Raw genomic sequence first — 12,039 nt, 5'->3', positions numbered from 1 at the left:
AGTTGAGGTTGGCTTGCAATGGAGAAAGAAAGAGGGAAGAGGAAAGGGAGAAATAAAAGACACTACAGGGGGAGGAAAGATTATACTTGAATATAAACCCCTCCCCCCGTTTGTACTTAAGTTAACACTTTCCCTCCTTTTTTGGGGGGGGGGGAACTGTTAACTTGCCTTACACTTGGATAAGCTTATATTCAAAAATATATGGTGAATCCCATTGCATAAAATGGGATCTGCAGTAGAATAATCCACTTTAACAGAATTGAGGTGAACTAATGCAGTGAATTAGTTATCCTAAAATGATCATCGGATTTGGATGGTATAATTTGATTGGGTTCTGTATTTTTCAGTTTAATGACCATGTCGATTTTTATTTGGGTATCTTGAATTCAGCTTGTGTGAAATGGTACTTAATAATCTGATAGTAATTTGTATTCATGTTTTTGAAAAATTAGGTAGGCTGTTAATTATAAATATTTTATATAATATTTTTCCATTTTCTTTTTGTTTGATAGGCAACTGGCATAGAGAAACTTGCTTTGCCATGGCTGATACCAGGAAGAAATCTTGCCAAGCAACCAGTTAGCCTTATAGATCTTTGCTATGGAAAGATGGAGAATCTAAACCTGCAATATGTGGTAATTTCCACTGCAAAATCAAATATTAAATACTTTTGTCTTTTTTTGTCTTATAAAATACTTTGTCCCTTCTTTTTTTTTTTTTAACAAACTGTGCAATTGTGCAATGCAGAATTTGCGCAGAATCTCCTACCCCTGCAGAACATGTAGAGCTCTGCCCTTTCTGTGCAGAATTCTGTGAAGGTAGCGGCATCGGATCTCTCTTCTGTCTCTCTCCCCACTGACCAAAGAGGTCACATGGCAAGAAGAGCAGGAAGTGAAATGCTGCATATCTAGTCACTTCCTCCTCCTTTGCTTCCTTAGACCTGACTGCCCATGTGAAACATAGGGCTTTAGGGAGGCCTGCACAGTTCACATTTACAGTCAGATATAAGCCAGCAGCGGAGGATGAAATAACCTGATATGCAGCAGTTCACGTCCTGTTGTTGCCACACGATCTCTATGGTCTTTGGGGGAAGAGACTGTAGAAGAGAACCTATGTTGATTTGTGTGTGAATCCCTGGACCTGTCTTTTAGGTCATCCAAGAGCCAACTTGGGTGGGTTTTTAGATGTGTTTTAAGCTTTGATTATGAGCCCCATAATATAGAGAACTACAATAACCAAATGTACTGATTACCAATGAATAAATGAGAATATTAATTGCTGAAAGAAGTAGAAGATGAAATATGGAACAGATAAGGCATAATTTGTAATTACATTATTGTATAGTGGTAGAAATTTGTGATTGGAAAAATCATTTTGAATTTAAGGTAACTCCTAGAATTTTTAATGTTGATGATACTAATTGAATTGGAGTATTAGATAACATTAATGGTGAAGAAAGTATCTGATTTTCTTCTGTAGAAAAAAACATAGCTTTAGATTTCTGAGGATTCAATGACAAATGATTAGTTTTTAACAATTCATAGATTAAACTAAGTTTTTGATTTAATTTGTTGTACCTCATCAGAGTTTGTAAAATCAAGTGTGAAGAAGTTGAATATCATCAGCATATACAAAGACGGTAAAGACTGTGCAAGAGTAAGTAGTGGGACCAGAAAAATATTGAACAAAATAGGAGCAAGAATGGATCCTTGAGGCACCCCACATTGCAAAGTAAAAGGATCAGTGTACTGGTTTTCCAGTTTTAAAATGTAATGGCAATCACTCAAATAGGATTTGAACCATTGAAAAGCTATATCTGTAAAACCAATATCTTGCTAACGACATTAGTATATCATGATCCACGGTATTGAATACTGCCTTAAGATCCAGTGAGATCAATAATACTGCTTTAAGGTGACCTATGTAGTATAATATTGTTGTAATAAGACCAAGAAGTGATGTTTCTGTTGAATGATTTAAACGGAAACCAGTTTGGTTAGGGTGTAGAACATTTATTTTTTAAAATAAAGTCATTTAAATGATTGAAAACATGTTTTTCGATAATTTTTGCATAAAATTTAGTATTAGAAATTGGGCAATAATTTGAACTATCAGAAATTGGCTGATGAATATTTTTTAATTTTTGGGATATTAATTGCCGGTTTCCAAGAATATGGTACCGTACTGTAAGTAAAGCTATTAGATATCATGCTATGTATAAATGGAGCAAGATGTTTGTAGGTATTGGATCATGAGGGGCCACAGTGGTCTTCATTGATGAAACTAAGGGCTCCTTTTACAAAGCTGCGATAGCGTTTTTAGCACACGCAGAATTTTAGCATGCGCTAAACCCACGCTACGCGGCTAGAACTAATGCCAGCTCAATGCTGGCGTTAGCGTCTAGCTTGCGTGGCAATTTAGCGTGTGTTAAGCGCGTGCTAAAACCACTAGCACAGCTTTGTAAAAGGAGCCCTAAGGTTTTAAGCTCTGTTATTGAGGGAATAATGTGATATTCGAAGTTGTCACAGTTTGCAAAGATTGTGTTGTCAATGATGTGCTAAATGAAGAGGGAATTTGTTCAATTTTTGTCTTGAATGTTTTTGCAATAGTTCCAGCTGTAGGTTGCAAGGTAAAATTAGCGTGGTTAACGTTTTCAAAATAGTGTAGAGAGTTGCTGAATTTCTAGCTTTTGTAATTTGATCAGTATAATATTGTTTCTTTGATGTCTGAATTGCAATTTTATATTCCTTTTCCTTATATTTGTAAAGATTAAGACTCATTGGAGTTTTGTTCTTATGCTAGCGACGTTCCAAAGATCTAAGTTGTTGTCTTAATAAGCGATGACTATGATTATACCAAGGCTCAGTTGTTCTGGTAGAAGATTTTGAAACTAGTTTTTAAGGAGCTATATTTCTAATAAGATCTGAGATTAGTTTCCCATTGGGTGGTTTGTTCTGATATTGTTAGATTAATAAAAGTATCCAAAGTAGGATTAAGCTGAGATTCAATATTAGAAGTGGTGAACTTTTTAAGATCTCTGATGTAAGAGTTGTGCTGATGATTAATACAAAACTTATTTTGGTAGTGGTAAGTAAAAATGAATTAAAGAATGATCGGTCCGTGGAAAAGTTAAGTTTGAAATAGATGATATAGTACGATGTGAGAAGGAGGTATAATCATGTTGATAGTGTGACCACATTTATGCGTTGGAGATAAAAAAAGAGGATGAAGTGATAACTCTGTAAGGATGTTAAGGAGATCCTGAGTGATGGAGTTGTGTGGATCATCAAAATGGATATTAAAATCTCCTAGTATAATTGGATTTTTAGAGATCAGATAAGGTAGACTAGTGTTCTTCAACCTTTTTACACCTATGGACCGGTGGGAAAAAAATATATATTTTGGACCGGCAAACTACTAGGACTGAAATTTAAAAACTCCATCTCCGCAAACTCGGTCCTCGCAAACCATCTGATCCCATCCGCACAAGCCTCAGTTATGATTTTATATTGAATATTTTATTAAAGTATAAAAAGAAACAATATTGGTACAGTATCAAAACTTTAGTAACAATCTTCCTCACTTGGTAATAACTAAAATCCTGCTGTCAAGAGGTTGTATGTTCAGCTGCCTAAAGCTTTAAACAGGAAGGAAATGTGTTCTTATTTATGTTTTGTTGATACTTTGGTTGTTTAGAAGTTCCACTTTTTTTTTTCTTGCACTAGGCTGGTATTATTTAAGAAGCAAGCAATCATTCTCCATCTCTGCTTTGATCTTTGTTTTCATATTTGTTACAAAAGGCAAAAAGTCACCCAGCTTTGCTATCTTGTTATGTTTCTCATATCATGCTTCCTCAGTACATATTGTAGTATTTACAAATGGTTTTGCAAGTTCAAAGCAGAGTGCATTAAGTTTGACAGATCCCTTAAATGTTCAGGAGGTCAGTTTCTAGAATATCAACATATTCATAGTTATTTTGCAAGTGCTGAAACTAGGCTTTGTGTCCTTTCTACACAATAAAGCTACATTTGTTTCACAATGTTTACAATTTCTTTTTCTCTCCGTTTTGTTTACAGGGTGCTCTTGAGGAAAAGCTAAGCAAGTTGTTCAGACACCTGCACAGCATGAGGCAAACGCTGAATTTCATTCTTGCTCCAGGTCAGAGGCCTGTGGAGACAGCTCATGCTATTCTATCAACTGCTGTTTATGCTAGGTTGATTAATCATGTGACCACATGTAATCAGTCCTTGGAAGAATGTTGCAGAGATTTGCTTACATTGACACTGATAATGCCATCTGCACCTTGGGTGAGTTCAAATTTAAAATGTTTTAAGATCAAAGGGTAAACAGTGAATCCTTCAGAAAAAGAGATGGTGTTTTGCTGCTACTTATAAGTTTTAAAGAAATATTTTCTAAATTATTTCAACTAATATCCTGGTAGTAAAGGTCTTTATTTTAAAATTTAGCACACATGAGGAGTAATTTTATACCAGAACCTTACTACTACTATGTATAGTTTCTATAGTGCTGAAAGGTGTATGCAGCGTTGTACATTTACCATTCAATAAACGGTCACTGGTCAGAAGAGCTTACAGTCTAATTATGCAGACAGACAAGACGTCTCAGGGTTGGGGAGATTCTGGTAGAAGAAATGATACAATGTCAGATGTATGGGTTTCCCCGAACATGTCCTCTCTTTGAGGACTCCTTCGGGCATCCAGGCAGCTTTTTAAATTTACCTCTTTAGTCTGGTTTTTGCCTTTTCAGAGAGCAGCGGCGGGAGAGTGGAAAGATGCTGGCTACAGTGTGCAGGAACAAAGGAAGAGAGGGAATATGATGAAAATGGAAACAAACAGTGACATAGAGAAGGGACAAGCAGGAACTATAAGGATAGGGATACAGAGGCGAAATGCTGAAAGTGGGGTAGATAGGAACACAGAGGGAGGAGCCCTACTGAAAGGAGGTAGATGGGTTTACAGAGGGAGGCAATGCTAAAGGTGGCTAGATTGGCACACAGAGGGGGATAATACTGAAATGGAGGGTTGATGGGGATATAGATGGGACAATGCTGAAAAGGGGAAGAGGTGATGGAGACACACAGAGAGAGCAATGCTGAAGGGGGGGGGGTAATGCTGAAAAAGGGGAGGTGAAATAGAGACACAGAGAAGCAATGCTGAAAAAAAAGGGGAAGATAAGAACATCGAGAAGGCAGATGGTGAATATGGGGGGAAGATAAGGAAATTGACACAGTGAAAATTCTGGAAAAGAGGGACATTGCTGAGATTGGTGACAAGGGTGATGCTGGAAAAGAGGCAAAATTGTGACTCTGACAGATACAGAAGGGAAATGCTGGATCAAGGGGAGATGGGGGCTCAAGCTGGATGGAATGGGGAGAAAGAGGGCCAAGCCAAATGGAAGGGGCACAGAAAGAAGGCAGACATTGGAAAGAATGAGAGAGTGAAGAGAAGATGAGGAAAGCAAAAACCCAGAGACAAGCAAGGTAGATAAAAGTTGTTATTTTTTTTATTTTTTTGTATTATAGCTGTGTTAATAAATATTTATAATTAGGAAAATGGAAATAAGGTGATCTTTTTATTAGACTAATTTTAATACATTTTTGACTAGCTTTAAGAGACCAAAATCCTTTCCTCAGGTCAGGAGGAGTACTGACCTGAGAAAGGAGATTTTGGTCGCTGAAAGCTAATAGAAAAATGGATTTGTCCAATAACATGGCATCTTATTTTCCATTTTTGTTTTGTTTCTATGTGATAATTGCAGCACTGTTTATATGGTGCTGCATTCTATGCAGAATCTGGCTTCTTAGGGTACAGTTTCATTGCTGTCTACATATTCTATTTTTTAGTTTGCGTTTACTTATTCTATACTGGGTGAAAGTATATCTGTGTTCTGTGCGTGCAAAAAAAAAGACATGCTTTTCTGTTGGCATTGACTGATCTGTATTAATCTGGCTTGTTTAGTTTTACACATTGATGTTCTAGTGCTCACAGCAGAGGTTAAGATGCTGCCTTTTCCTAGGCATAACTCATGGATTATTACTAAAAAATATATTTTTTTCATATAGAAGAGAGGGTGTTTAAAAATGATTGGCCCTGGGTGTCAAATATGCTAGGTATGCCACTGATGGATGGACTCAGAGTTCCAGACCTTATGCTGCAGCCGTCTGCGCCGATGGTCATCACAGATGCATAGCATGCACCAGTAGAGGTCAGCTCAGGTCACCTTATCTTTTTCCTCAAATCTTTTGCACTGCATGTAGCCAGCAGCCGCCAAGGCTCAAAGAGAGAAGGAAAGATTCAAGAGGCCAGCCGGGATATGGGGGGGATTTACTGCACAGATCGTGCAGGTGCACCAGTGTTCTGCTACCTAAGTTAGCCTGAAGTTGGGACAAAATCAAATAATGCTCTTTGTCCTAAGATTAGGGACAACCGAAAGGAAGATGTGGCAGAAAGTTCCTCCCAATTGCCTGTTTCCTGGGAAAGGGAAAAGAAAAGGCTATGGATTGGCTGCCAGGTCCTCAAGAAATAAACTCCAATGGAATGAATGCTATGGATTTAAGACAAATAGAGGACTTTTTTGTGGGGTGTTTGACAATGTGTAACTTGTGCTCTGCATGTGTTACTGAGACCTCTGGGGCTGTTTCCTATATGCGACCATTTGCTGAATGTTTTTAAAAAGTTGGGAGGGAGAGGTACTGAACCTGACTATGATGAGGAAAGAGAGCTAGTTTCCCTGACTAGGCTTTGAAATAAAACCCATAGAGCCTGCTATTTTGGTGTTTTCAGTTGCCCAAAATGCTTCAGATCTGTTATAGCTGGAGAACTGTTTAATGTTGATTTCACTTGGTAATCAGCTCAAGGGTTGATTCACTCCACTCAGTATTTTATAGACTCACAACTGGAAGTCTGATATATCATGGGTGCAGCCTAAGAAAAGATGGGGGTTCCATGGAGGGCAAGTCACATGGAATGCAATTATAGCTTGCTACAACCCTGACTACATACAGCAGGCAACCGCCTAAGCGAGGGGCAGGGCAAGGGGTGGGGCCATGTGTTCTCTTTTATGGCTTCACAAATATAGTAACCCTAATACAATGGGTAGAAGTATCTGACAGTGAGTGGGAGTTGAGTTGAAAGCAGCTTCAAAAAAGTGGGCTTTTAGCTTGGATTTGAATACATTCACAATCTGGAACAACCTCACAGAGACTATAAGAACAGAAACCAACCATACCCAATTCCGAAAGAAACTGAAAACTTCACTCTTTGACAATTAATCCCCTAATATCTTCTTAAGCATCTGACCCTATTTAACTTGCCTAAGTTTTAAGTTTCCTGTCCCTTCTTCGTCCCTCCTCTCCTTCCTTCTACCCCGACCCTTCCCTTCCTTTTCCCCTTTCTTTCCTCAAGTCGCCTAGAGCTTGTATAGGTTTGCGCGACTCACAAATACTAGATTAGATTAGATTAGATTAAAATACTGCTGTATCCTGTGGACTAGTGCTGCCTGATTCACGATTCGAATCGATTCACCGATTCTAATCAAGTGAATCGATTCGAATCGATTCAATTTAAAAAAAAATCGGCCTCCCGATTCGATGACCGACCCTTCCCCCCGTGCCTTCCTAAAGCAGGAGCGGCAGCGCTGCCTCTTGCTGGCCCTTCGCTGCCGCTTCTTCTTGAGGAGGGAGAGACAGTTGAAAAGGCCTGTATGTTCCCCCAGCTTCCCCGCTCTTACCTTAAGCTAATACGGTAGCCTGCATGATCGCTGGTGCTATAGCGATCCTTGCAGCTGCTGTCGTCCTCAGCGGCACGTTCTCTCTGCTATGGTCACGCCCCTCCTCTGATGTCAGGGTCAGGATCGTGGCAGAGAGAACTTGCCACTGAGAACGACAGCAGCTGCAGGGATCGCTATAGCACTAGCGATCCTGCAGGCTGCCATATTAGCTTAAGGTAAAAGTGGGGAAGCTGTGGGGAACATGCAGGCTTGCGAGGGGAGCAGGCCTTCGCGACGGGGGGGTCAGGCCTTCACGGGGGAGGAAGGCTTTCGTGGTGGGGAGGCAGGCTTGTGCAGAGGGAGGAGGAGGAAGGAGTAAGAGAGGGGAGGGTAGATGCCAGACCTGGGGTGAAGTGAAGGGAAGAGAGAGACCAAACCAAAAATAGGGGGAGGAAAGCAGAGGAGAGGTGCTGGACTAATGGAGAGAGGGAGAGAGAAATGCAAGACCACAAGGGGAAGGGTACAAGAGGGACAGATATTGCTCCAAAAGTAGGTGGGCAGGGTGCAGGATGGCAGTAGAGATAGTAGGAGAAAGCCTGTACCTGGGAAAGGAGATATAGGAGGTAAGGAAGAGAGAGAAGAAGCTGGATATGGGAAGAGATAAGATGCTGGGCATGGAGGGAGCATAGGAACAGGGACACAAGGGGGATAGTACTGGAGAGGAGAATAGGGACAGGGCCACAGAAGAGAGATGCTGCATGAAAGGGTAGTTGAGAAAAGGAGAGATGGTGGATCTGTGGATGGTGGGGTCCATTGCTGCAGCTGCAGGGGGATGGAGATGAACAAAAGGAAAGATGCCAGACCTCCAGGGGAGGAAAGGGAAACAGAAGGGGAGGACAGAGATGGAAGATGGATGGTTAGCACGGAGAAAGAAGAAAGAAGGAGAGCCTGATCAGAAGACAACCAGACCAACAAGGGACCAACATAATTTGAAAAATGACCAGACAACAAAAGGTAGGAAAAATAATTTTATTTTCTGTTTTGTGATTACAATATGTCAGATTTGAAATGTGTATCCTTCCAGAGCTGGTGTTAGACCGCGAACGTGAGCTAGGATTTAACAGAGCGAAGAAAAGTATTTTTTGTTTGTTTATTTTGTTTACACCACAGGACCAGTGTGGGTAGGAGAGGGCAAAGGGGGTGAAGATGCTATAAAAGGGGCGAAGAAGCTATAAAATAAACCCACCAGGATGTTTAAAAAATACTACCCAATTGAGCAGGAAAATCGAATCGAAAAATCGATTCAATAGGCTGAATCGAATCGAATCAAAATTTTTTTTCCTGAATCGGGCAGCACTACTGTGGACTTCCCTGACTGATCTGTTCTAGTTTTTTTCCTGCCTTGACCACATACTGTGCTCCTGCTGAGTCAATTTTTTCTTGCTCTATGGCCAGCCTTTTAAGGTGACTCTGTAAGGGTGTGATGTTGAGGGGAGAGTGGTAATTATCCCAGGATAAACAGACAGCATATTATCACAGATAGGTGACATCATCCACAGAGCCCTGGTATGGACAGTGCAAAAATGTACTGTCAGTTTAAATTTCTTCAAAAGTCTTGAAACTGCCCATACTGTGCATGCGCCGATGCCTTCCAGCCTGACAGGATCCTCAGTTCTCAGTTTTCTGAGAAGCTGTATTTTTGGAGCTACATCAAAGTGCATCAAAGTTTTCCCCTTTTTTGTGCCTTCCCGTCTTTTCTTCAGTATCTCATTTTTCTTTCCTAATTTTATCTTGCTCTTTCTTTCTTTATTTCCATTTTCAGTTTTTGGGCTTTCTGGTCCCATGGAGCCTATTTTTAGGCTGAGAACATTGACTGTTTTTCGGTATACGATCTACTCAACCTCCCTGGGTCCATTGAATTCTTTGACTTTGCATTAGTGGATTTTCCCTCAGTGTCCAAGCCTTCTAGCAGGTTTAAGTAATGCACTCGATGCAACAAGATCATCTCTGGCACTGAACTACACAATTGGTGCCTCCAGCGTCTGGGCCCTAATCACCATGTAGAATCCTGTAAGCTCTGCTGCCAGCTACAAAAATGATCCTTAAAGGCTAGACAATTCCTGCACTAAAAACATTTTGGTTTGTTGTCAGGAACATCAAGGATGTCCACTGTCTTTGATTCTGAAGCCCAGAGACCAATATCAGTATCGAAGCCAGTATTGGTATCGATGCCCCATTCAACATTGGCTTTGTCTCCTTTACATCCATCTGGGATGCTTACTAAGAAAGCTAAGAAGCGCAAGCATGCTTCTCCACCCAGAAGGGCATCAGAGTCTTCACAGACATCGACTCCATCAACGCATTCCAAGCAGTTAACTCAAACAGCCAAAGATCCTCTCTCCTTCCCTGCAGAGGTGTCACCAATGCCTAGACATCCCTCGGCACCTACTGTACTGATGCCCATCACGGTACTGGTGCCGTCGATCCAGGAACAGATCTGTGAACTAGTGTAGAGGGAGTTGGCTTCCATGCTGCAGACAAAAGCAGCTTATGCCACTACTGTGACATCACTAGTACCGGCCCAGCCTGAGCATCACTCCTCAGGGTCCTCGAGGACCAGGTAATGCATTCCCCATTGACACCGGACTAGAACCAAGACATGTTGGAACTTTGCCTCTCAATCGAAGTCAGACCAGCATTGTCGACAATTTAGGAGTGCTTCCAGGCACGCTCATACCTTCGTCGCAGGCATCAGTTATCAAGGCAGTCTTCCTCACCACCACCAGGCCGTAAGAGCAGTATTTTTCAGATTTGTTTTATCATACATGGAACACCCTTCCGGAGGCCGTGATAGGAAATAGCACAGTACAGGGTTTCAAGGAAGACCTGGATAGGTTCCTGGAGGACAAAGGGATTGAGGGGTACAGATAAGAGTAGTGGAAGGTTTAGAGATAAGTGTAGAGGTAGGTATAAAATTAGTCATGGACCGCTGCTCAGGCAATATGCCTGATGGGCCGCCGCGTGAGCGGACCGCTGGGCGGGATGGACCTCTGGTCTGCCACGGCGGAGGCGACTACTTATGTTCTTATGTTCTTATACCTACTGTGAGTGCCCGGACATCTCGGCAGAGGAATCATATGGTCTATCCTCTGACCCATCAACATCACCACCTCACAGAAGATTACCTCTAGAGAGTCTCTCCTTTACATGCTTCATTCATCAGATGTGTCAGGCTATTCCAGTGAAAATGGAGTCAGAGTCTGAACCCTGGGCAGAACTCTTTGAAGCTTTGATTTTTTAGCAGATTCCCAAAGACTGTCTGAAACTGCCCTTTCCTAACCACTCCTGGGCCCATTGACTCCCAGGAAGCTGGATTCTCTTTGCAGAGTACAATTGTCCAGGACTTGATAAACCTCAATTGCAACATCAATCCCTCCTGGTGGAGTTTGCACTTAAGAAAGATAGCCATTCCAGAGCTTATGCTAGCACTCCTCCAGAAAGGGAGGGGAAAACCCTGGACAAGTATGGGAAACATCTTTTTCAAAATTCCATGCTTACCACCTGGATCATTAGTTATTTTTACACAACCTTCTACATTGTCATTACTCCAACAGTTAACTCAGTTTGAACAATCTTTGCCTGATGATCAATTTGCCAGCTTCCAACACATTTCTAAATATTTGTTGGAAACCAGGAAGTTTATGGCCCGATTGTTTTTTCGTGTCTTTGAATATGACACTTCCAATACAAGGTGTTGCCATTTGGCCTAGCATCAGCACCCAGGGTATACACAAAATATTTACAATTCTCTACCTCCCAACGACTCTAACCCTATCCCTGCTGATAGATCCTGGACTGCCTTCGAAATAGCCTCCGAATCCCAGATCTCTAAACTTTGTCTCAAATTGAAATCCTGCAAATGTATCCTAGATCCTTTCCCATCCTACCTTTATGACAACATTCCTGCGCAGGCCATCTCCTCCCTTACCAATCTTGTAAACACTGCCCTACTATCTGGCCTGTTCTCCACAGAAATGGGACACATTGCCTTATCCCCTCTTCTGAAAAAAGCTGATCTCGACCCTTCCTCACCATCGAACTACCGCCCCATAGCAAATATCCCCCTCCTAACCAAACTGCTTGAGTCCATAGTCGTTACCCAGCTATCTTCTTACCTAGATAGATTCTCCATTCTCCCCCCCCCTATAAACATGGCTTTAGACCCAGCTTCAGCACTGAGTCCCTCCTTGTCTTTCTAATATCAAAGGTGCAACAACTACATTCTCGAAACAAATTCACTGTTCTGTTACA

The 12,039-nt window shown here is 41.3% G+C and overlaps 1 protein-coding gene across 5 annotated transcripts in view; it reads left to right on the top strand.

Annotated features, from left to right (window-relative positions):
- Positions 1–12,039, top strand: part of LOC117369202 — a 126,173-nt gene that overhangs the window by 71,098 nt on the left and 43,036 nt on the right. For all 5 annotated transcript variants that reach the window (XM_033963613.1, XM_033963426.1, XM_033963794.1 and 2 more), the window contains 2 exons: positions 513–635; positions 4,077–4,307. In XM_033963613.1, the coding sequence (XP_033819504.1) occupies positions 513–635; positions 4,077–4,307 (354 nt within the window). The remainder of the gene's footprint in view (positions 1–512; positions 636–4,076; positions 4,308–12,039) is intronic.

This window comes from Geotrypetes seraphini, chromosome 1, assembly GCF_902459505.1.
Source record: "Geotrypetes seraphini chromosome 1, aGeoSer1.1, whole genome shotgun sequence".
Classification (NCBI taxonomy): Eukaryota; Metazoa; Chordata; class Amphibia; order Gymnophiona; family Dermophiidae; genus Geotrypetes; species Geotrypetes seraphini.
The sequence above is the reverse complement of the archived record's forward strand: the minus strand, read 5'-3'. Positions and strand labels throughout refer to the sequence as shown.